The sequence below is a fragment of the Lynx canadensis genome, chromosome C2 (assembly GCF_007474595.2).
Source record: "Lynx canadensis isolate LIC74 chromosome C2, mLynCan4.pri.v2, whole genome shotgun sequence".
In the NCBI taxonomy this organism is placed as follows: domain Eukaryota; kingdom Metazoa; phylum Chordata; class Mammalia; order Carnivora; family Felidae; genus Lynx; species Lynx canadensis.
In genome coordinates this window covers 93,277,933-93,304,708 of record NC_044311.2, presented here as the reverse complement: position 1 = coordinate 93,304,708, position 26,776 = coordinate 93,277,933, and the positions used below count along the sequence as shown (strand labels likewise).

At 39.0% G+C, this 26,776-nt stretch overlaps 1 protein-coding gene across 4 annotated transcripts in view; it reads left to right on the top strand.

Moving 5' to 3' along the window:
* Positions 1-5,229: 5,229 nt before the first annotated feature.
* The window catches only part of CFAP91 (cilia and flagella associated protein 91), a 76,956-nt gene continuing 55,409 nt past the window's right edge, over positions 5,230-26,776 (top strand). For 3 of the 4 annotated variants that reach the window (XM_030330197.1, XM_030330200.1, XM_030330199.1), the window contains exons 1-5: positions 5,230-5,418; positions 10,597-10,673; positions 11,259-11,416; positions 13,512-13,595; positions 15,140-15,196. In XM_030330197.1, coding sequence (XP_030186057.1) covers positions 5,295-5,418; positions 10,597-10,673; positions 11,259-11,416; positions 13,512-13,595; positions 15,140-15,196 — 500 coding nt within the window. In that variant the 5' untranslated portion in view covers positions 5,230-5,294. The remainder of the gene's footprint in view (positions 5,419-10,596; positions 10,674-11,258; positions 11,417-13,511; positions 13,596-15,139; positions 15,197-26,776) is intronic. The other variant, XM_030330201.1, reaches the window with a different exon arrangement.

Below are 26,776 nucleotides of genomic sequence, written 5' to 3'. Positions count from 1 at the left end.
TCCAAGGTGAAATATTTAGTTGTTTATATCCAGCTACTTGCCTCTCCTCTTCTTTCAGAATGGCACAGCTACCCTACACATGTAGGTTACTTTTTCTTCTGCCTTTTAATTTATGAAGAGGTAAGCTTTAAGGTTAATGATTGGTTTTTACATTAACGTCATTCTTTACTTTTCTTAGTCTAAATGTCTTAGACTTGTGGGATTGTTAGAGTAGGCAGTTAGTTAGGTTCTAACAGGATACCTGGAGGCCAGCACCGAGGAAGTCATGGCCAGTTGTTGGGAAAGTCAGAAGCCTGTCCTGGCAGCACTCCACAAGAAGCTAGATCTAACAAGACTGGGCCAAGGTTGTGGATGCTGTTAAGAGAAACCTCTGACCAAATTAGGAAGAAAAAACATGAAGCATTGTTTCCCAAGTAATAAATATTCTGACTCCTAGTTAGCAAAGGTCAATAACAAGACACCCAAACCCTCAGGGCATGCATCACTCTCACTTTCTTTCTTGCTCTCATATTTCCAAAGTGTACTTTTTGATTTAATAAACTTTCCTGCTTCTGTTACTCATCCACTATGCTGAGTGTGTGTCCTTGAGTTCCTTCTCATGACAGGACCAAGAACCTTCAGCAACTCCTTCAGGTCTGGCTGGGTCAGTTCCCCAGGGCCCTAGGTCTCTGGAGTTTACCCAGCAACAGGATGGTTTTAGTATTAAAGGAAACGTAGGAGTATAAAACAATGACATTTAGTATTTCCCATTCTCCCCCAAGAAAAATCTCAAAAACCCACTTCCTCCCAGAAAAACACAATTTTAGAGAGCTGTAATTAGAGATTAAATTGAGAGTAGGTGGCGTGTGGAAACTAAAATAAGATAAAAACAGAGAGGGAGGCAAACTATAATACAGTTTACAAGAGACTTAAATACAGAGAACAAACTGGAAGGGAGGTGGATGGGGGGATGGGTTAAATGGGTGATGGGCATTAAGGAGGGCACTTTTTGGGATGAGCACTGGGTGTCTTATGTAAGAGATGAATCACGGGATGAATCCTGAAGCCAATACTAAAGACTACACTGTATGTTAAGTAACTTGAATTTAAATTGAAAAAAAAAAAAAAAGAGAGAGAGAGAGATTAGATTCAACCATCTGTTTTACAGAGGCAACTCAGAGGCTGGGTTGATTAGTACATTTCATATCACATTCTCGCTTCCCAGTTATGATTATAATCAGCAATACATTACTATTTTAAGCCCCTGGGGCTCTTTGTTAGTGCTATTGTAATTGCTACATTAGTAGGCAGCAAGAGTTGAAAAGGTGACTGTAATGGACTTTTTTTATAGTACAGTGATTACGTTATTGTGAAGTACTGAATGGGAACATCACCTATGAATGGCACCAAGCATTCTGTGGATGACAGCCCTAGTAATGTAACAAGCAACAACTAAAATCCCTCCATGATGAAAGTACTTAGCTATTTTTCATGCCTAACTAATTCCAGGTATGGAGACTTCACCAAGCAAGGGTGGGTAGTTGATGTTGGTAGAGGAGTGACACCATATGCTGAGACAGAAGAATTACAGGTCCTGAATTCTCACTTCCCTAGTTAATAAGTTTGGAGGTAATTTTGTATAGTATTTACACTTCTGTCTCTGGGGATGGGGGAAAGCTTTCCAAATTTCACAGCTAAAGATGTGCAATACATTATGCTCTGTAGCTTTTCAAGAACTCTGAAGGTTTTGAAATTTTACCCAATTTGCCTACCACAGTCCCATGAACGCTAATAGAAGCCAGACAACTGTTAGGTTAGAGATAAGGGATAATTTATTTCTTACAGCCATAGCAGTAATGTATCAGCATTTTTGTGCCAGTTCTCTGAGTCCCAATTCCCACACGGTGATGTAACGAAGGCCAGATGACATCTGCATACACACTGGGTTGCATTATAGGAAAAAAATAATGATATTAGGAAACCCAAATCTTTAATAATAGGCAGTAAGAATGTATGCCCTTTGCTCAAAGGGAGACCATCTGACTTCTAAAGTTGTTAGCAAACCTGCCCTTTACTCCAGAATCACACAATATCTCTATTGTCCAAGGTTGTTTCCTACACAAAGGAACAAGGCAGACAGTATCCCCCTTACAAGACAAGCAGAAACACGGCGAACTGTCTCCCAACATGGGTTTTTTATTAACTTACGCCTCTCTACATTATCAAAGTTACTTTTATACAAGTAAACCACAAGACGCAGAATGTAATTTCATAAAGATTCCACATTAGTGGAATTAACTAATGTTAATTCTTGCTGTGTAGCAATATTAGCAAAAACCTAGTGGGAATACACATTTATTGTCTCAGTTTTTTATAGTTAGGAATCTAGACATGGCTTAAGTAGCTCCTCTGATTAGGGTCTCACAAGACTACAATCAAGATATTGGATGAAACTGTGGTCTTATCTGAGGCTCTAATGGGGAAGGATATCCTTTTTTTTTTTAAGTATGTATGTATGTACGTATTTAGAAAGTGTGAGCAGGGGAGGGACAGAGAGAGAGAGAGAGAGAGAGAGAGAGAGGATCCCAAGTAGGCTTCATGCTGTCCACGCAGAGCCCAACATTGGGCTTGAACTCATGATCCATGAGATCATGATCTGAGCCGAAATCAAGAGATGGATGCTCAACCCACTGAGCCACCCACATGCCCTGGGAAGGATATGGTTTTAATTTCACTCAAGTTGTTGGCACAATTCAGTTTCCTGCAGTTGTAGGATTGAAGGATTTCGTTTCTTGCTGGCTGTGGGTTGGAGGCTGCCCTCAGCTCCAAGAGGATCAGTACTTTGGTACGTAGGGTCCCCAACATGGCTACTTGCTTCCTCCCAGCAAGGGAGAGAGTGAACAACTCCTGTAAAATGGCCAGTACAGTCTATGTAAGACATTCACATAGTCACTTATCTCATCACATTTGACATATTTATTGGTGAATGTCTTCCAGTGTATTTATGGAGGGGGCTGGTTGTTGGCTACTTAAGATTAATTTATGTGATTCAGTGAGGTAAGTCTTTCTGAGGGGACATTTTAGCTGAGAACTTGAACGATGAGAAGTCAGCAGCGGGAAGATGGGGGGCCAGGGGTGAGGAGCATTCTGGGGAAAATGGACAGAAAGTGGAAATGTAGCTATGCCCACAGACAGAAAAATATCACACCATACAACATTGTATTTTATTTGTTTCTGGGTTTGTTTTCTTCACCATCCAATGAGCTGTATAAATTATCTCAGAATCTTCAATACCTATTTTATAGTAGACAGTAAATTGTTTTTTTTTTTATTTATTTTGGGGGGGGAGAGAGAAAGAGAGAGAACCGGTGGGGGAAGGGCAGAAAGAGAGGGAGACACAGACTCTGAAGCAGGCTCCAGGCTCTAAGCTGTCAGCACAGAGCCCAATGTGGGGTTCAAACCCAGAAACTATGAGATCATGACCTGAGCCAAAGTTGGACACTCAACTGACTGAGCCACCTAGGTGCCCTGACAGTAAATTTGTTTAATAAGTGGATGTATTTATTCATTTAGGAATCATTTTATTAAGATTTTATTTACCAGGTACTTCAGAGATACCAAATGACCATGTGAAGGCCTGTGTCCACAATGAACGCACAGTTGTGTGCAGGAGAGTTGCAAACCATTACTAATGCAAGGTGATCCATGATATTGGTGCTACTATAGCATTGGAAGAAAGAATGAACCCTCAATCTATTTGGGGGATTTGGGGAAGCTACATAAATGTAGTAAAGTTAGCACTGAGTCTTCAAGGAGACCTAAATTAGTTGGGGTGCATAAATAGGAAAAAGCATTTTAGGCAAAGAAATCAGTTTGAGCAAAGACTTGGGAGTGACAAAGTATATGGCTGGTTCAAAAGCCCCAAGAAGTTTAGGAGCAAACAAAACCAGAAGTATGTGTGGAAAGAGGGATAGCAGCCCAGGAGGCTTATTCTATGTGTCTATAGATCACATCAAAGGGATAAAGAAGTCAACTCTAAGGTGTGCCACTAGCCTAACAGGATAATTTGAGCATCATAAATAATAATGGATTAAAACTCATCAGATATGTAAAATGTATGCATTGCTAATAATAACTAAACAAAACCTTACTGGTTAACATTGGAGGTTGCTAGGGGACCAACTAATTTCTCTGAAATTTTATAATTAAAGTGAAAAAGCCCAGCATTTATCACGCCTTTCTTCTAGGATCCCTGTATTTCATGATAACCAGAGCTGGTGAGAGAAAGTTTATAGAAGAATCCCAGGTAATAAAATCATTCAAAGTATTAGAAATCTATTGTTCTAGGATAAGACTTAAGAGACATACCAAAATGCAGTGTGAAGACTTTTTTTTAATGCTTTTAATGGGGAAAAAAAAACCCAACTATTAAATGATATTTTGGATTCAGCCAAGTTAATTTGAATATGTATTGAGTATTAGATGATACAAAGGGATTACTAATTTTGTTATATGTGATAATGGTGGTGAAGTTAAGAAAATCCGTGTCAGTTTGAGATGCAGATTAATTTAAGGGTAAAATGTCTGGGATCTGTTTCAAAATAGTTAAACACGGAGCAGGCGAGGGGATGAAACTAGATGGGCAAAATGTTAATTGTTGATTCTTGGTGATGAGTCTGTGAAGGTTATTAAAAGTGGATTTACCTTTGCCTATGTTTAAAATTTTGCTTAATAGTTTTAAAAGCAGAACAAGCGCTGCGGAAAGGGGATGTCGGAAATGAAAAACCTAAACTATACTAGAAGATTGAGATTTCCCTGGGATTTCCGAAAGAGTTAAGAATTGTAATGGTCAAATCTCTGCTGGATTTGAAGAGCAGCCTCTGGCTGCTCTCCGGGCGAGGGCCCAAGGAGGGCGGTCGAGGGCTCGCGGTACTCTTGTAAGTGCAGTGAGAAGTGAGGACGCCCTTCCCCACCCGGCACCCTTCCCTCCTCAAGCCTGCCCTTCTTTTCCATCCTTCTTCTCTCCCCACGCCACACACCCTTTTACGCTCCTCCGCGCTTTCCTTTCCCCACTTCCTTCCCTTCCTGCGTCTCGCCCCACCCCTCCCTTTTCTTCACCCTACTGGTCCTTTCCCACACAATCCCCGCCCTTCCGTTCCAAGCCCCTCCCCGCGCATTCGTCCGGACCATCCTCTCCTGCTCCTCGCCCCGCCCCTTCTCTCAGCGTTCTGGCGGAGGTTACCATAGCTGCCGTGCGCACAACAGCTAGGCTTTTCTAGTTGGTCCCCGGCTGGCCGGAGGGAAGAGTCGACACCATGAACCATGTAGTGACTATCGAGGAGCCCCAGGCCAACCCGCAGGTGTCTCAAACCCGGTGCGGGGTGAAGTCGGGGACCTGGGGCAACGTCTCCTCCAGTCGACCGTATGATTTTCTGTACGGTAAGGGCGGCACCCGACCTCCCTCCAGAGTTGTCGACTCCTGGCCTAGGTGGGCTTTGGGTCGGTGATACCCGGCTAAGGGGCGAGGTGAACGGGAGACCAGCCTCGGGACGATCCCCTGACCACGGTTATCCTTTGTTGGGTGAGAGCAGCGCAGAGCTCCCCAGGTGGCGGTGCTCCTGTGCGCGCGTCGGAAGCCGCAGGTGCGCTCTGCGTCTAGGAGGAACACCAAGCGCAATCGCTTTACTGTCCCCACCGTCTTTTCCAGATAGTCTGCACAGCTTTAAGCAATCTTTCTGAAACCTGTACTGGGTGTTTTGTTATCCAGAAATGTATGCAATGATTTAGCAGACTTGGAGATTCACTCAACATTCCCTCATTCTAACTGTATGAAGTGCCAGACAAAAATGACCTTCCCTCTCCCATTCTCTGGGCAACTCCAAATTTGGCTTTGTAGATAAAGAAGTACCAGTTTATCTCGCCTTTGTTTTCAGTTTTCTCTCTCTCTTTTGAAACTTATTGTTATTTATCAAAGCACTGCTTATAAACTAGGTCCACTGTGTTCCTTTGGATCAGTAAAGCCCGAGTTTATTTTAATGCCCAGCTTGCCCGTTTATGTTCTGTCTCTTCTACTGGACCTTAAGTTCTTGTTTTACACATTTTTGCAGCCTTCTCAGCACCTATTCCAGTGTTGGTACATTTTTTTTTCCGATTTTGCCCTCAGCAGTCCCATGCTTTTCACCTGAACCTTGCATTGCTTTTAACCGTGTGGTATCTCCTCTGGGATTCCCAGGATCTTCTTTCACTGGGAATCAATAGGTTACCCATTTCCTGGTATAGGGGCTTTGTAATGGTTGCTTACATATTCTGGCCTGTGGTTTTCTTTATTCACTCTTGGTTTCGTCTTGTAAAATAAATCTAGTAAACCCTTGTAAACACACCATGTTTATTTCAAAAGTAATTTGAGAATGGGATATACTTATTTAGTAAAGACAGGCAAATAATTTATCAAGTTTCCTGTCTTTTATCCTTAAAAGTCTCTCTCTCCCCCCTCCCCTTTTTTTTTTCTGCAGGGGGTTACTAAATGTTTCCGTGTCCCTTGCAAGGAACAGAAACCCACTCAAAATAGGCCAAATAAAGTCTGGATTCTTCCAATTAGACGGGCAATCTCATGTCTATTAATGGACAGGAAGCATAATATAGCCAGGAAAAAGTAGAACCAAGACAGGGAAGGTCAGAACTAAGGTGTAGTGCCCTTCTGCTTGATTTCTTGGACCTATTTTTTTTTTTTAACCTTGTTTAGGTTGTCAGATTTAGCAAGTAAAAATACAGGATGTGCAGTTAAATTTGCATTTGAGATAAATAACAAGTAATATTTTAGTCCCATGCAATATTTGGGATCTATTTATATAAAAAGTTATTCATTGCTTACGTGAAATTTAAATTTAACTGAGGATCCTGTATTTTATCTGGCAACTCTAACCCTGCTTTTTTCTGTGCATATATGTGTCCTTCCATCTGACAGAAAGCCACTTGTTTATGGATTTCTTTTACTATGACAGGGACTGGGGTGGCAGTCTACATGGCCTCTTATCCTAAATAAAGCTCACCTGTGAGTCCTTGTGTATCTTAGCTGAAAATTGGAGAAATGAGATATGTTCTTGACCAGCCAATGAGTTGACTGGCTTGGGTCAGATTTCCATCCTGACAGAAAGAACTGCGGTGGGTAGGTGTTGTGGTCAGTGATACACACACATAAGCACCTTTCGAAGTTTTTTCACCTTTCACCCACCCACACCCCTCAAACCCAATGGCCTTTTCACCATAGTTAATTGTCTGCAAGGCTTTTGCTCCTCCAAGAAGCTTTGGGTGTCTTCATTAAATGTAATTTTTACTTCTCTGATCACTCTAGCAATTAAGGTTAATTCAGATACATTTGTAAAGTACTTTAGAGTTAACATCATTTTTTTATAGATCATACCTCATTTGTATACCATTTTGCAGTTTCCTCAATTTTTTGCTAAATGTTTTGTGTCTCTCAAATGTCTAAGTGACCATCATATGTTATCACTTTCCTGAATCTAAATTTGTTGATGGATTAGTAGCTACACTATTGCCCTGATAATTAAAGCCTTTTAAATATATGATCCATTTAATTTTTCTAGCTTCCAAAAATGTTTTAAAATGCTTTCTAGGTTTATCATAAGCTCTTTCTTGCTATCTTTTCCCCCAGAATATGCAATTTATTATGCCTTTCCCTAAAAGTAATCATTATGTCTTGGGGTTTGGAACACTTCCTCTTATGATTACTTGGTGTGACAACTTCCTAGGCTTATTAGAACAGTTTCTACAAGATGGGTAAATTGGCTGAGGGGCTTTCTCATGATTTCCATGAGAAACTTTTCCCTGTAAAATTCATGGGCTTTTGATAATGTAAGGCCTGGGAGCCAGAAGAATTGGAGTTCACATTCTAACTGTTCCATCCGTAAGTGGCTAACTTCTTGAAGCCTCAGTTTCCTCACCTATAAAATGGAGGCCTAGTGTCTACCTCATTGGGTTTTTGTGAGGATTAAATGGAATATTGCACATAAAGCACTTAACACTCATGTAAGAATAAGCAAGTGATGCCTGGTGAGTGCCATTACCTCGGCATCTCAGGGGTCTTTCTATTGCCTTTGAGCAATGATTATGATCACAATTGTAGGGTATGTCACAGAATGTGTAGTCATAAATCACATAGTATTGTGTAATTATCTTCTATAGATGGCAGGAATGTTTCTATAGATCATGTCTTCATACTCCTTATAGGAATAAGAGGAGAATGGTTTATAATTTATTATTTAGAGTTAGGGGAAATGCAGGCTAAATTCACTTAAGATGAACAACACAGTTGGAACCATAGGCCCAGTGACATCTTTTAAATCACTTAAAAAAAGAATACGAATAGAAGTTTCCCTTCATCTGATGCTATTCCCAATATATTAGACGTGTTGAAGCTATAGCCTTCTTCCCTTTAAACAGGTGCATTCGTCCTGCCTTCAAATTCACTAGTCTGTAATTTTAGGCCATAAAATTTGGCCTTGCCATTCCTAAATCAGCCCAGTTTCCATCACCTTCTCAACTTGACTCATAGAGGTGGATTTGGGTGATGAAGCTAAAGAAGATAATATCTAAAGGTGATGATTCCCAAGTTTGTATCACAGGTCCAGACTTTATCCCAAACTGTAGATTTGTATATGAAATTGCCTACTTTATATCTCCACTTGGACACATAATAGATACCTAAGCATGCTTTCCTAATGTTCTCCCTACAAACTTGCTCCACCACAGGTTTTCCTGTATCAGTTGATACCAACCCCATACTTTAGCTGCTGAGGCCATCATGTTTCTCCTCTCTCTCTCTCTCTCTCTCTCTCTCTCTCTCTCTCTCTCACCATTCCAACACATTAATAAGTCCCTTCTGTTCCACCTTAAAAATATATCTAGAATCCTGCCCTATTTCATCACTTCTGTTGCCACCACCATGGTGCAAACCAACATCATATCTCTTCTCTAGGCTTATTGCAGTAGCCTCCTAATAGGTCTCCCTGCCTCTTCCATTGCTTCCGTGAGGTCTGTTCTTCATGGGCAACCACAATGAACATTTTAAAATGTAAGTCAGATTTTATCGCTTCTTGGCTCAAAATCTTGCAGTGGTTCCCCACTTTACTCAGATTAAAGCCAAATTCTTTTCAGTGGCTCACAAAGCTCCCTGTGATGTAGGCCCTGGGTAACTTCCCTGACCTTTTCTCTATTATTTTTTCCCTCTCTCACTGTGTTTCAATCATGTTGGTCTCTTTGCTGTTCTCCAAACATGTCAGGCATGCCGCTGTCCTAGGGCATTTGCTCTAGCTGTTTTCTCTGCTTCAAACTCTCTTCCTTCAGATAACTGTATAGTTAACTCCCCACTTGCGAGTCTTCTTAAATGTCACCTTCTCAGTGAGGCCTGCCTTGACTACCATGTGTAAAATTGCAGCCCCATCTCCCTTAGCTGTTCTTTCCCCGCTTTTTTTTTAGTAATACTACCCTCTAACTCTAACGTATTATATAATATGCTAATTTGTTATGTTGTTATGATTGTCTTTCTCTCTCATGAAGTCAGGGATCTTTATCTTTTTGTTGATGTGTTCCAAGCACCTTGAACATAGTAGTCAGTCAATAAATCTTTCTTGAATGAAAGAGAGCTTGAGCCTCTTATAGCTTTTCAACCTTGGGGGGAATATTAAATGTCTTTTTCCAGTATATCATTTTTGTTGGGTAACTGAGGAATTACTAGACTCTAGGAACTGACTCACATTATCTAAATTAAATTTAAATTAAATTACTTATAAATCACCATACCAGCATATTAGAAGAAATATGTTACCAAGTCATCTAGACTAGTTGGTCAGGGTATTTGTTTCTTAAGAGATGTGTACTTGGGAAATCAAGTCTGTTTCTGAATAGACTTGCTTATGAATTTAATGCCATACTGTTTAATTTTAAGGGATGGTACAATAAAGCTTGAATATGTCACTTTAAAGATGTATCTAACAAGCACATACTTAAAATAATGGCAATCTTTTGTTGAACTTTGGAGAAAAATTTAGTCCTGTCATCAACATACTTACAGATTCAAGGAGTGAATTATAGCTGATTTTATTTATCTCTTGTTAGACAATGACATTTATTTACTACATTTACCAATTCTGAGGTACCATGTTGTGAAGAGTTTGTATCTTTCTTTTGTCCTGAATAGGGGAAGTAGTGCCCAAATGTGTTATTTCTTTCACTTGCAGATGGGTGTAGTGAGTGTATACATGGTCTTTCATCTTAGAGTATTTCCTGGCCTATCCAGACCTAGAAAGTGGTTTGTTCATAGGAGAGTAGACCGCATGTTTAAGCTCTGGTGCTTGAGAACTTATTAGGCCTTCTTTTTGTCTTCCATTTCTATAAACTGACTTTGGAATACATTGAAAAGAGATGAATCTAATAGACTCTCACTGGTGGTAGAGTAACAGGGCTGTGAGTTGCTACAGATTTAGGCAGTATCTAGTTTTTATAATTTGTTTCCCAATTAAGTAATTACAATGTTTTGCCATTATTCTCAGCCCAGGAGTATGTTCTATTCCTTATACTACCTTATTGCTTATTTTGCAGACCCATTGTTTATTGTGTCAAGTGAGAAAGACCACACACAGGCAAATATCCAAGCTAACCTGATTCGAAACAGACTGGTAGGTCTAATTCATTCACTAAGGCAGCCTGATGAACTTGAACCATCTAGTTTTACTAACTGCACTGATCAGATTAACTAGTCATCAGATCTCCAGTGGATTTTATATTCTGCAGAAATTACTTTGTCATGATTCCTAGGGGACAAGGCATCTTGATACTTGTGGCTCAGTGTGAGTATTAATTAATAGTGAATAAAGGATTCATTATAACCTAATTTATTTCAGTGGGGAATACGTATGTTATACGTATACATATACGTATACGTATACGTATACAAGAAGCGATAAGCAACGTATACGTATACGAAGTTACGTATGCCTGTGTTAAAAGAATTCAAGTAGTACAAAAGCGTATATAGTGTGAAGTAAATTTTGACCCTCAGGCCCCTTCTCGCAGTCATCTATTATCAGTTTCTTGGGTATCTTTCTAGAGATAGTCTGTGCATATACAATATCTCTTCTTTCTATGCCACATTCACTGTTTTGTACCTTTAAAAAAAATTTACAATAATAAATAAAATGCTTTAGAAAATCTGATGGTAAAATTTTGTCCTTTTCTTCCCTACCTCCCTGTCTTAATATTAGAGAAAAGTTCCCAGGTTTAGAACCATGTTCAGTAACCTGATTCATTATCCAAGATATTCTCTGTATTGGAGCAAGGCAGACCCTGTCCCACCATTCATCCGTCAGGAATGGAAGAGACATGAGGAGAAACACAGAGAAGCCCTCTGGCACCTTGCCATGTAAGTGTCAGGTAGCTTCAGTTGCTACTCATGTTTTTAATGAATTTATTTTTCTTCTTAAAATTTTTTATTCTTCATTTTTTGAAAGTACAATTGTGATGTTATACCTAGGTTGATTGACCCCCAATTCTCTCTCTTAACCCCTCTACCTAGTGGGGGTGCTGGGTGGCATAGTCAGTTAAGTGTCTGACTTCAGCTCAGGTCATGACCTCGCAGTTCATAGGTTTGAGCCCCGCTTTGGACTATGTGCTGACAGGTCAGAGCCTGGAGCCTACTTTGGATTCTGTGTCTGCCTCTCTCTGCCCCTTGCCCGCTCACACCCTGTCTCTCTCTCTCTCTCTCTCTCTCTCTCAAAAGTAAATAAACATTGAAAAAATTATGTTAACCCCTCTACCCAAAACAAGCCTGATTTAGGGGCAATGGTTATAGGTTTATAGGTTAGTAGATATTCTCAGAACCTTGGAGTGAATATATATATTAAATAACAACTTGCCAGCAAAGGTAGAGGGGACTGAATTTGTTGTTTCTTTGATCTATCTTAGAAATTGCAACTATACCTTTCTGCTAGTATCTAAATATATATTTTTGGAGACTTACAGCCAAAGCACCTTCAGAGATAAGTCTCTTGAATTCTTTATTCTTTTAATTATTTGAGTCAAACTTAGTAAATTTTAAAAAGCTACCTTTCAGCATGGACATAAAAAATTGTCTCTTAAAACTCTGTTATTCCTATGTGCTATTAATTAAAAGTATGCATTTTTGTATGTGGGATAGCCTATGTCTACTCTTTTCTTACTCTTACTTCCTCTTGTTGGTTCCTGGCTTCCTGGCTCAGGGAAAGTAATTACAGCAAAACCTTGGTTTGAGAGCATAATTCATTCTGGAAACACGCTTGTAATCCAAAGCACTTGTATATCAAAGCGAATTTCCCCATAAGAAATAATGGACATTCAGACGATTAGTTCCACAACCCAAAAATATTCATATAAAAATGATTACAATACTGTAATATAATATAAAATCGTAAGGAAAATACAAAATATAAAGAAAAGTGAACAAATTAACCTGCACTTACCTTTGAAAACCTTCATGGCTGGTGTGAGGGAGACAAGAGGGAGGAGGGTTATTGTGTAGGATGACTTTCACTAATGGAATCACTGCTGTCTCTTGGCTCAGTGGAATCTTTTACTGCATGGGCACCATTGTATACACTCACATGGATATTGACTACAGTACAGTATTAATAAACTCTTTGTCATTTACTATATTTAATGTAACTGGCAATAAGGCAGCAAAGGAAAGGGTCTTTATCTGCAGGCAACCTGACCTAGAATGAAGCAAAGCATTCCTAGGCTTACTCTTGTATGGAAAAGCAAAGGACTGTCCATAGGTGCTTTGAACTTTTTTTTTTAACGTTTATTTATTTTTGAAAGAGAAAACGTGAGTGAGAGAGGGGCAGAGAGAGGGAGACACAAAATCTGAAGCAGGCTCCAGGCTCTGAGCTGTCAGCACAGAGCCTGATGCGGGGCTCGAACTCACAAACTGTGAGATCATGACCTGAGCTGAAGTCGGACGCTTAACCGACTTGAGCCACGCAGGTGCTACTGTCCACAGGTGTTTTGAAGTGACAAGAAAATACCAGTGTCAGTTGTGGGCACCTTCCAACATTCTGAAAAATCACTGATTTCTGCCAAACACCATGGCCTGAGACTGAACAGCTGAGCATGGAAGACAATCACCCACAGCCCCGCAGTGGGAGAGAGAGAGAGAGAAGAACCATTGGCTCAGTTGTGATCATGTGACATTTGTCATCTGGTACCTCTTGTATTGCAAGACATTGCTCATGTATCAAGTAAAATTTGTTAGAAATGTTTGCTTGTCTTACAGAACACTCACAGAACAAGTTACTCACAATCTAAGGTTTTACTGTATTATCTAGTCTGAGATGTAGGTCAGTCAGATGCATGTTAGAGAAGACTTTGCTCTCAGTCTCAGATACCCTGTGTATCTCCTACTTTATAGACATAAAAATATGAAATAGAAATTTTGGAAATGACATGTTAGACTTTAATAATGTTCTCCTGCTTCATTTTAGAACAGATACATCTTTTCAGATGGCCAAAGAGGTTTATGCAGATCCTGAAGTAACTGGAAAGAATCGCTATAAATACTTTGAAAGGTAAAAAGTAATTACTAATGAAAATGAGCCCTGGTATTTTTAGAGAATGTCTTTATGATAATGATACCAGCTGTCACTTCTGAGTGCATGCAGTGTGCCAGGCACCAATTTAAGTGCTTGATATATATAATCAATTTTTACAACAGAAATATAGGATAAGATATATTATCCCCATTTATCAGTAAGGAAGCTGAGACCAAGACAGGAGAAGTAAATTGCTTGAAGTCTCTTAAGTTAGTAAGTGGCAGATCTGGGATTTCCAGCTAAATCTGCCTGACTTCAGAGCTATTAGCTGTAAATAGGAACGTATATTTGAGAACAAAATGAAGTCATCAAATCAAGTGAGATGCAGCAGAGACACCATGACAGTCATAGTACATGGGCAATTGTTATAAGTGGACACGTAGGTGACATTTGCTATCTGTTGTGTGAATGTTGCCAAAACCAACATGGTTGAAAGTTTCACTTTGTTTCATTTGTGATTAATGCTCATGTGATATCCATATAGTCAAATTAAAATGAGAATCTCCCTATAGGTTTTATGTGGTTAGAAAAATAATCTTGTGTCCATCAGCTGATGAATGGATAAAGAAATTGTGGTTTATATACACAATGGAGTACTACATGGCAATGAGAAAGAATGAAATATGGCCTTTTGTAGCAACGTGGATGGAACTGGAGAGTGTGATGCTAAGTGAAATAAGCCATACAGAGAAAGACAGATACCATATGGTTTCACTCTTAGGTGGATCCTGAGAAACTTAACAGAAACCCATGGGGGAGGGGAAGAAAAAAAAAAAAAGAGGTTAGAGTGGAAGAGAGCCAAAGCATAAGAGACTGTTAAAAACTGAGAACAAACTGAGGGTTGATGGGGGGTGGGAGGGAGGGGAGGGTGGGTGATGGGTATTGAGGAGGGCATCTTTTGGGATGAGCACTGGGTGTTGTATGGAAACCAATTTGACAATAAACCTCATATATTGAAAAAAAAAGAAAAAATCTTGATATACATACATAGGCTTCCTTGAGAAAGTAAATTTGTAATCTGCATTGTTATTTGTGAGCATCCTCCTTATGGAAGTTATGTGATGCTGATTTTTCAGAGAAATGTTAAATTTTTAACATGGTATACTCAATTTCTAGACTTTCTGGGGGTAGTTTTTAAAACTAAATCACTGGGAATTTCAGAATGTCTCAAGGAAGTGGGATCTAATGACCAACTGAAGTCCAGGTAGAAGGCATCACTTCTGAAAGTGTGGCTTCTTTACCATCTTCAGAGAAAACATCAGAATGTTTATTAAAAATGCAGATTCATTAGCTCTACTTTAAATGTACTGAGTCTCCTGGGCTAGACCTGGTAATTTGCATTTTAAACAAAAATCTCCCCACTGCCCAGTGATTTTGTGTTTGCCCAGGTTTGTGGATTACAGATTTATGGGATATTCAAGCTCACTGATTTTAAGGGACGAATCTGAGAGTTGGAATAAGGCACAGAGAGCACACAATGCATAAGTCCCACATGTTTGTGTTCTTCTTTCTCCCGCCAGGCCTTTCCTTCCATTTCATCAACAGATGCCCCTTAATGTCGTTTTTGCAGTAACCAAGTAAGTAGCCATTATTTTAATACTTTTTTTCTAGTTTATTTGCTGTTTGTTCCCATGCTTGTTTCCAGAAGATGGTTCTCTAGATCAATATTTTTCAAATTCTGGATCATAAATCATTCGAAAGTCATGAAATATTTTAGTGGGTGATGAACAGCATTTTAGAAAACAAAATTGAATAGAAAATAACCAAAAGCATCAGGGTAAATTGCTTTTTTGCTTATAACTTTTGTTTTGGATAGATACATACATACATTCGTATGTAATGGTTATGATGTAAAATGTATTTCTTCTTATTATGAGTTATGGTAAAAATAAAAGTTTAAATATCCTTTTTACTTACCTGAAACACACACTTATTTGGCAACAGTTCTTCAACATTTTATCAAGAAAATGAATCAGGGGCGCCTGGGTGGCGCAGTCGGTTAAGCGTCCGACTTCAGCCAGGTCACGATCTTGCGGTCCGTGAGTTCGAGCCCCGCGTCAGGCTCCGGGCTGATGGCTCGGAGCCTGTTTCCGATTCTGTGTCTCCCTCTCACTCTGCCCCTCCCCCATTCATGCTCTGTCTCTCTCTGTCCCAAAAATAAATAAACATTGAAAAAAAAATTTTAAAAAAAGAAAATGAATCAGTCATGAAATAGGCTTTGAATACTGGAACTTCATAATTTAATAATCATCTAAGCTATACAAGTTATTTTAATATGCAAAGATCAGGGGCGCCTGGGTGGCTCAGTTGGTTGAGCATCCAACTTCATCTCAGGTCATGATCTCAAGGTTCCCGAGTTCGAGCCCCGTGTTGGGCTCTGTGCTGACAGCTCAGAGCCTGGAGGCTGCTTTGGATCCTGTGTATCCCTCTCTCTGTGCCCCTTCCCTACTCATGCTCTATCTGTCTCTGTTCTCAAAAATAAAAAATAAAAATGTTTAATATGCAAAGATCAATAAAACATGGTTTCTGTCCCAAAGAGGGTTGGACCAAGGTAAGAGAGAAGTAAAGGATAAGAGCCGAATCTGGGATTAATGTCCAGTTTCCTAGTCTTTTGTTTTAGGGCTATACTGTTTTTGCTATTACTGTTTCCTATGTCAGTATAACTTAATGTTTGTCTGAGAGAAAAAAATGAAATGATCAGGAAAAGAAACCTTTTTTAAGGTCTCAGATTTCTGAATCGAAATTTAGCTAGGGCTTGCCTTTCAAACAAGCATTTAAAGGATATGGTTACCCCTTATTATATAGCATTTTATGAATAGACTATATGTTATCAAATGTCTATAATCCTTAAGATAAATGCCAGTTCTGATCCCAATTCTCCTTTGATTTTTTTAAGACTGCATGGATACCTATGGCTCTTACATAGACGGAGAATAGATTTCTTGCTCTCCCCCTTGACAGAGCAACTTTGTGTGGTTCATTTTACCCAAGGACAGCTGCAGACTTGTTTTTAGTGAAATGTTTTATATGAGCAAAGGGAGAGACATGAGACCAGTAGATTCCCTAAAGATACCTTTGATAATACTTTAAATGTAGGCTCACTGGATCATCTACTTTGGAGGTCATAATTACATCAGGTTTAAAAGTTGTTCATTTAATTATGGGGAGTTCTGAGGTCTACAGTCATGAACACTGGGCCTTTTCACTTCTTTTCTAAATTAACTGTGACATGAGGGATTTCCTATAACAAACTTTGACAGTTGACATCTTAGATAATCTCTGTCCTTCTTAGAAGTTTTTAAAGAATCAATCAGTATCCCTGAATGAAGTCAGCTCTGGAATTATGGCCGTGATGAATTTCTGAGCAGTGAGGATAATTCCACCTTATGTTAGTAGGGATGGACTTGTCTGGGGACCAGCTGGCCTTCTCCAGCCATACCCTTTTCATGTTTAGCTGTTGGAGTCTTTACTTACTCATTCTGTGAAGCTAGCATTACCTTGATTCCAAAACCAGACAAAGACCCCACTAAAAAGGAGAACTATTGGCCAATATCCCTGATGAACGTGGATGCAAAAATTCTCAACAAGATACTAGCAAATCAAATTCAACAGTATATTAAAAGACTTATTCACCATGATCAAATGGGATTCATTCCTGGGCTGTAGGGCTCGTTCAATATTCACAAATCAATCAATGTGACATACCACATTAATAGAAGAAAGGATAAGAACCATGTGATCTTGTCAATAGATGTAGAAAAAGCACTTGACAAAACACAGCATCCTCTCTTAATAAAAACCCTCAAGTAAGTTGGGATAAAAGGAACATACCTTAATGTCATAAAAGCCATATACAAAGGGCCCATAGCTAATATCATCCTCAGTGGGGAAAAACTGAGTGCTTTACCCCTGAAGTCAGGAACATGACAGAGATGTCCATTCTCACCACTGTTGTTCAATGTAGTGTTGGAAATCCTGGCCTCAGCAATCAGACAACAACACAAAATAAAAAGCATCTGAATTGGTAAAGAAGTCAAATTGGCACTCTTCACAGATGACATGATACTCTACATGGAAAACCTGACTTGACCAAAAACCTGCTAGAGCTGATATATGAACTCAGCAAAGTTGCAGGATGTAAAATCAATGTACAGACATCGGTTGCATTTCTATACACCAATAATGAAGTAACAGAAAGAGATATCAAGGAATCGATCCCATTTATAATTGCACCAAGAACCATAAAATACCTAGGAACAAACCTAACCAAAGATGTAAAAGACCTGTATGCTAAAAACTGTAGAAAGTTTATAAAGAAATTGAAGAAGACATAAAGAAATGGAAAAACACTCTATGCTCATGGATTAGAAAAACAAATATTGTTAAAACATTGATACTACCCAAAGCAATCTGGACATTCAGTGCAATCCCTATCAAAATTGTACCAGCATTCTTCACAGGGCCAGAACAATCCTAAAATGTGTTTGGAACCACAGAAGACCCTGAATAGCCAAAGTAATGTTGAAAAAGAAAACCAAAGCTGGAGGTACCACAATCCCAGACTTTTGCCTGTATTACAAAGCTGTAATCATCAAGACAGTATGGTGTTGGCACCAAAACAGACACATAGATAAATGGAATAGAATAGAGAACCCAGAACTGGACCCATAAGTATATGGCCAACTAATCTTTGACAAAGCAGGAAGGAGTATCCAATGGAAAAAAGACAGTCTCTTTAGCAAATGGAGCTGGGAAAACTGGACAGCAACATGCAGAAGAATGAAACTGGCCCACTTTCTTACACCATACACAAAAATAAATTCAAAATGGATGAAAGACCTAAATGTGAGACAGGAAACCATCAAAATCCTAGAGGAGAAAACAGGCAGTAAGCTCTTTGACATTGGTCATAGCACCTTCTTACTGGGCAAGGGAAACAAAAGCAAAAATAAACTAATGAGACTTCATCAAGGTAAAAAGGCTCTGCATAGTGACGGAAGCTATAAACTAAAAAGGCAACCAATGGAATGGTAGAAGATATTTGCAAATGACATATCGGATAAAGGGTTAGTATCCAAAATCTAAAAAGAACTTAATAAACTCAACACCCAAAAAACAATCCAGTGAAGAAATGGGCAGAAGACATGAATAGATACTTTTTCAAAGAAGAAATCAAGATAGCAAACACACACGAAAAGATGCTCAACAGTGCTCATCATCAGGGAAATACAAATCAAAACCACAGTGAGATACCACCTCACATCGGTCAGAATGGCTAAAATTAACAAATCAGGAAACAACAGATGCTGGTGAGGATGTGGAGAAAAAGGAACCCTCTTGCACTGTTGGGGGGAATGATACTCTACATGGAAAATCTGACACTACCAAAAAACTGCTAGAGCTGATACAGTGGTGCAGCCACTCTGGAAAACAGTGTGGAGGTTCCTCAAAAAATTAAAGAGAACTGCCCTATGACCCAGCAATTGCACCACTAGGAATTTATCCAAAGAATACAAAAATGCTGATTCAGAGGGGCACATGGACCCCAATGTTTATAGCAGTGCTATCAGCAATAGCCAAATTATGGAAAGAGCCCAAATGTCTATCAACTGATGAATGGATTAAGAAGATGTGGTATATATATATAATGGAATACTTTTTGGTGATGAAAAAGAATGAAATCTTGCCATTTGCAACAATGTGGATGGAACTAGAGGATGTTATGCTAAGTGAAATAAACCAGTCAGAGAAAGATGAATATCATATTGTTTCACTCATATGTGGAATTTGGGAGGCCTTAACAGATGAACATAGGGGAAGGGAAGGAAAAATAAGACAAAAAGAAAGAGGGAGGCAAACCATAAGAGACTCTTAAATACAGGGAACAAACTGAGGGTTGATGGGGGAGGGGCGGTTAAATGGGTGACGGGCATTAAGGAGGACACTTTTTGCGATGAGCACTGGGTGTCATATGTAAGAGATGAATCACTGGGTTCTACTCCTGAAGCCAAGACTACACAGTACGTTAACTAATCTGAGAATAATAAAATAAAATAAAAATTTTAAAAAGAAAATAAAGATGGTTACTATGGAAAAAGATAATAAGGGAATACTATGAATAACTCTATGCTTGCAAATTTGATGACCTAGATGAAAAGCTAATCACTTGAAAGACACAACTTGTCAAAACTCACACAAGAGGAAATTGGCAATGTAAATAGACCTGTATCAAAGAAATCGAATCAATAAGTACTAACATTCCAAAACATAAAGCACCAGAACCAGATGGATCTACTGGTGAATTCTACCAAACATTTAAGAAATGATACCATTGTCTGTAATCTCTAGATAATAGAAGCAGAGAGAATACTTTCTAACTTTATGCAGTCAGCATTATTCAAATGCCAAAATCAGACAAAGACATTAAAAGAAAGCTACAGACCATTATCTCTCATGAACATAGGCACAGATATCCTCAACCGAATGTTAGCAAATGACCAAGCACTATGACCATGTAAGATTGTCCAGATTTGCAAAGCTGGTTCAGCATTTGGAAATCAATTAGTGTCATCTGTCATATCAACAAGCTGAACAAGAAAAATCACATGACCAAAGTGATAGAGGCAGGAAAAGTATTTGAAATACCCAGTGCCCATTCATGATAAAAGCTGAGTAAACTAGGAATAGAGGGAAACATCCTCAACTTGATAAAGAACATGTACAAAAAAACTACAACATACTTAATGGTGAGAAATTTGGAGCTTTTCCATTAAGATCAGGAACAAGGCAGGGATGGCCCCTCTCACCCCTCCTTTTCAACATCATAGAAGTCCTAGCTAACGCAGGACTTTGTTAGCAGATGCCATGTTCATCTATGTAGACAATCAGAAAGAAAGGGCTAAAAAAACCTAGAACTAATAAGTGATTATAGTAAGGCTGTAGGATACAAGGTTCATATACAGAAGTCAATTCCTTTCTATATATCACCAATGAACAAGTGGGATTTAAAATTAAAAAGACAAAACCATTTACACTACTATAAAAAATGGGATATTTAGGTATAAATTAAACAAGATATATACAAGATCTATATGGGGAGCACTGAAACTTCGATAAAGAAATAAAAGAACTAAATAAATGGAGAGGTATTCCATGTTCATGGATGAGAAGACTCAATATTGTCAAGATGTTAGGTTTTCCCAACCTGATTTATAGATTTAATGTAATCTCAATCAAAATCCCTGAAAGGTATTTTATGGATTTCAACAAACTGATTTTAGAACTTATATGAAGAGGCAAGAGCCCTGGAATAGCCAACACAATATTGAAGGAGAAGAACAAAGTTGGAGGACTGACACTACCTGACATCAAGACCTACTATTAAGCCATAGTAATCAAGACAGAGTGGTATTGGGGAAAGAATAGACAAAAAGATCAGTGAACTAGAATAGAGAGCCAGATATAGCCCACATAAATATAATCAACTAATCTTTGACAAAAAGAACAAAGGCAATCTAATGGAGTAAAGGTAGTCTTTTCAACAAATGGTGCTGGGACAACTGGACATCCACATGCAAAAAACCAAAATAACAAAAAGGAATCCAGACACAGAACTTACACCCTTCACAAAAATTAATTCAAAATGGATCACAGATCTCAATGTAGAATGCAAAACTGTAAAACTTTTAGAAGATAACATAGGAAAAATCCTAGATGACTTTGGGTACAGCAATGACTTTTTAGCTATAACACCAAAGGTACGATCCTTTTAAGAAATGATGGAGGGTTGCCCAGGTGGGTCAGTCAGTTAAGTGTCCTACTTTGGCTCAGGCCATGATCTCACAGTTCATGAGTTCAAGCCCCACATCAGGCTCTCTACTGTCAGTGCAGAGCCTGCTTTGGATCCTCTGTCTCCCTCTCTTTCTGCCCCTACTTCACTTGCATGCACATTCTCTCTCTTTCAAAAATAAACATTAAAAATTAAAAAAAAAGAAATGGTGGATAATCTGGACTTCATTAATTAAAAACCTCTGGTTTTTTGAGCTACAATGGCAGAGTAGTAGGAGGACCCTAGGCTTGACTCTTCCTTGAACATAGATAAATATCAAATCATTCTGAACACCCAAGAAATCTATCTGAGGACTGGCAGAACAAACTGCACTACTAGAGGGAGAGAAGAAGTCACATCATGGAAGGTAGCAGGTGCAGAGATGTGATTTGGGGGAGAAAAGGATTGTGGAGGGGAGGGAGCCTTGATCATGGAGAGAAGTGAGAGAAAGAGAGTGAGTGTTGCATAAGGGATTCCACAAGGAAAACATTTCTGCAAAGCCATTGACTGTGGAAATGAAAAGGGCTGATTATCATAGTTTTTATAACCAGTAGAGTTCAAAGACTGAAGTTTTAGAGTTTCCTGCCATGGCTGATATGGAATCTGGCAGGTGAGGCAGTGCTCCTGGGGAGAAGGAGGGAGGAGAGCCTGGAAGCAGACTGTGCGAACTGAGGATTCCCTCAGACACACTGGGAGAGATGGTTCCCCCTTCTTGGAGTGCATCTGGAAGAAGTGGCATTGCCTCTCTGGTGACAAAAGAACCAGCAGGTGCCATTATGCTCCCCTGCCCATAAGCATAGGCGCAGGGACACCGGCTGCAGGCAGCTGACCTGGACACTGGCTTTTTGCTGCACTTTATTCCAAACTCCAAGTTCCTATGTGTTGGTGCAGCTGCTCTTCAGGGACAAACCTGCACCAGCCCCAGTGTGACAAGACCCACCCCTAGAGGACCAGCATGGGTCTGTGCCATGCCATGTCCCTAAAGTTTGGAGTTTTAAAACTCAATTGGCCTGCCTGGGATAAAACCCAGGTACACTGCACTGCTGGGTGGGCAGATGACTTGGACAGACAGGGTGAAGGCAGGGATCTGAGGGACACCTGAGACACGTGAGGGGGAGATTGTTCACTCTTCTGTGATGGCTTCCCAGACAGCAGTGGGTGTGAACTCCCACTCCAGGATGAGGGAGAGGGCTGGCACCATTTCCCTTCCCTGCTCCTCAGCATAAACTAACTTCAGTAAGCAACACAGCACCAATAGTGGTGGCCCAAAACACTTATACCAAGCCCCGCCCTGCTGCATTCTGCAGGTGCTTCTTTACTAGGGGGAATGTTTTTGAGAATCAGAGCAGGAGGACCCTCCCACCCAAAGACCAGCACAAACCCCTCACATGCACCAAATCTACTGATCATAGAGTGCTGCAAAGCTTCACTACTAGTGGAAATAACATCAGGTCTCTCTTAACAGACCAGAGCACACCTAGTTAAAACTTGCCACACTCTGGCCAAAGTCCAAATACTTCCCACTATAGGCAAGGAGAAACTCTATAGAGGACTGACCTGAGAGAAAGAGCAGCCAAAAGACAGAAGCAGAGAGCACACAGCATACACCAGAGACACTTTCTGAAGTGCCAGGTCCTGGACAGTATATGACCTCTTCTTCATAAAGCCATTACTCTCAGGAGCAGAAAATATAACAGGCTTTCCTAACAGAGACTTAGACAAAATGCCAAAATGGAAGAATTCATCCCAAAAGAAAGAACGAGAAAAGGTCATGGCCAGGGATCTAATCAAAACAGATATAAGTAATATACCTGATCTAGAATTTAAAACAACAATCATAAGGATACTAGCTGGGCTTGAGAAAAGCATACAAGACATCAGAGAGTCTATTACCACAGAGGTTGAAAGACCTAAAAAGTAGTCAGGTCAAGATAAAAACTGCTATAACCAAGATGCAAAACTGACTTGATGTATTGACAACAAGGATGGATGAAGCAGAGGAATGAATCAGTGATATAGACGACAATATTATGGAAAATAATAAAGCTGAAAAGAAGAGGGGAAGAAAAGTATTGGATCATGAAAGTAGGCTTAGGGAACTTAGCAACTCCATAAAGCATAATAATGTTCATATCATAAAGAGTCCCAGAAGAAGAAGAGAGGGAAAAAGGAGGAGAAAGTCTGTTTGAGGAAATTATAGCTGAAAACATCCCTCATCTAGGGAAGGAAACAGACCTCCAAATCTAGAGGCCACAGAGAACTGCCATCAAAATCAAGAAAAGCAGGCCAACACCAAGACATATCGTAGTAAAATTTACAAAATACAGAGATGAGGGGGAAAAAAAACAAAACTAGGGTACTTGGAGACAATGTAATATATTATTCATCACTAAAAAGAAATGAGCTTTCAAGACATGAAAAGAAATGAAAAAGAAATCTTAAATACATATCACTGGTGAAAGAAGCCAATCAGGAAAGGCTATATACTGTATGATTTCAACTGTGTGACATTCTGGAAAAGGCAAAACTATGGAGATTATAAAAGGATCATTTATTGTCAGGGGGTTGAGGGGCATGGATGAATAGAAGGAGCACAGAAGATTTTTAGGGTGGGGAAAATGCTCTGTATGATCCTATAATGGTGGATACATGTTATATATGTATATGTATATGTATATACATAAGGATTTGTCCAACCCATAGAATGTATAACACCAAAGAGTGAACTCTAATGTACACTGTAGGATGATTATGATGTGTAAATTTAGGTTCCTTAGTTTGGTTTTTTTTTTTTTTATGTTTATTCATTTTTGAGAGCGAGTGAGAGGAGGCAGAGCATGAGTGGGGGAGGGTCAGAGAGAGAGGGAGAAGAATCCAAGGCAGGCTCTAGGCTCTGAGTTGCCAGCACAGATCCTGATGCAGGGCTCGAACTCATGAACCGTGAGATCATGACCTGAGCAAAAGTCAGAAGCCCAACTGACTGAACAACCAGGTGCCCCTTAGTTTCTTCGGTTGTAACCAACGTACCACTCTGGTGAGGGATGTTGATAGTGGAGCAGGATATGCATATGTGGAGGCAAAGTGTATATGGGAACTCTCTGTACCTTCCTCTTAATTTTGTTGTGAACCTAGAACTACTATGAAAAATTATCTTTGTTAAAAAAATTTATTTTTTTATTTAAATTTATTTTTTTTATTTAAAAAATGTTTTTAGGAGAGAGAGGGCATGCATGCAAATGGGGTAGGGGCAGAAGGAGAAAGAGAGAATCTCAAGCAGACTCCATGCTCAGCGCAGAGCCTGCCATGGGGCTCAATCCCATGACCCTGGGATCATGATCTGAGCTGAAATCAAGAGTCAGAGCCGCAACTAACTGAACCATCCAGGTGCCCCTGAAAAAATTAAGTCTAAAAAAATACAAACATTCATTGGAGTTTACAGAATTACAGAACAGGATTTGCTACTTTGTGAAACCCCTCATTGTGTTTAGTTTCATTGGGCTGGAAGGGAAAATCTAGAAGACTACAGGTATGGCAGATAGTCTGTGCTCCTGGTGTCTATGTGGTAGTTAGGAAAGAAACTGTATTAAGTTATTATAGGACTTCTGTCAAAGTAGCATTCCCCCTTTGCATCCTCTCCTTTGACCCACCTACAAGGGTCTTAAGTCACCATAAAACTTAGTCGGAAGGATTCATGAATTTTATTTGTTGTTGTTGTTGTGTATTTATTTATTTTGAGAGAGAGAGAGAGAGAGAGAAAGAGCATGCGTGCTAGTGGGGGAGGGGCAGAGAGAGGGAGAGAGAGAACCCCAAACTGGCTCTGTGCTCTCACAAACCCTGAGATCATGACCTCAGCCAAGACCAGGAGTTGGATGCTTAACTGACTGAGCCACCCAGGTGTCCCTCATTAGGTCTTATCCTAGCATACTTGATCAGATGGCTCAAATATTTAATTTTTAATTCAGAAAACAATTTATTCTTTTGATTCAAACTAATGGTATTATATAAAAATATGCATAAGATCTGGGATGATATAAACCTGAAGTTATTTCCTCAACAAGAATTTTTATAGTAGAATAATTTCTGCTGAAAATGTAAGAAATTATAAACACTTAAATTATCTACATATTTTAGAAATTCATAGCAGCTGCTAAAAAAATTATTTCCATACCATTAGAATTCAGCATTAATAACAAATTAAATTACTATTTAAAAAAAAAAGTACTATTTCATTACAGGTTGAACCTCCAAATAGGTACTTCTTTCTAGCTCATTTGAAATGCATTTTTTAAGAGCTAAGCTGTATATGTTTTGCTTATATATAAACACCTCTCATTACCTTTGACTGTTTTTTAAAATGGAAATTCGTCTTTTTTGCTGTTATAGTTTTTTGTTTATGTAATTTAACTAATTCTTTTACCAACTAGAAAACATATTCTTTTAAATGGAAATAGCTATGTTGTTTTTTTTGCTCATTTTAATAGTAATACATGTCCAGGTTAAAAAAAAAAGAGAGAATTTAGAAAACTATAAATATGAAAAAAATCTGTAATCCTACTATCCAGAAATAATTGTTACTTTATTGTATATCCATCTAGGCATTTTCTATGCACAAAACACAGGTTTTAAATAAAAATAATGTACTCCTGTTGTACATATTGCTTCATAGTGTCCTTTTTTTCTATTTTACATTGAATCATGGACATTTTTGTATGTTCATAAATACAGATTTCATTGTTACTTTTAATAGCTGCATAAATTTCATTATAAGCATGCCATATTTTTTGAAGTAGTTTTTCTATTCATGGTGATCATTTAAGTTTGATTTTTCTTGAAAAAGACCCACATGAATAGATTAGAAAGATTTCCATGAAGTATGGTTTAGTTAAAAAAGCAACATGCAAAAAGGTATTCATAATAAGATTCCATGTTAGCAAAACAATAAAATAACACTCTACATGTGTGTATTTGTGTGAGTGTAGAAGAATAAGAGTGGGTAAAAATACAGCAAGATTCAAGGATAATTCAAGAATATATTCTAGATCTAGGATATACAGAGAGGGTAGTGCTGTGGGTGTTAGGGAGGAAAAGATATTGAGGGAAGCTAACTCAAAAGTAAAGGAAAAAAGCACTGCACTAAAACATTAAAGCATATGTGCTATCATATGTTTTGTTACAAAAATTATGTATAAGAGTAGGCATATGTTTAAATGAATCAACTAAAAATTTTTTTCTGTACTTAAAAAGAGCCAGATCAGGTCATGACCTCATAGTTCCTGAGACTGAGCCCTGCATCAAGCTCCATGCTGACACCACAGAGCCTGCTTGGGAT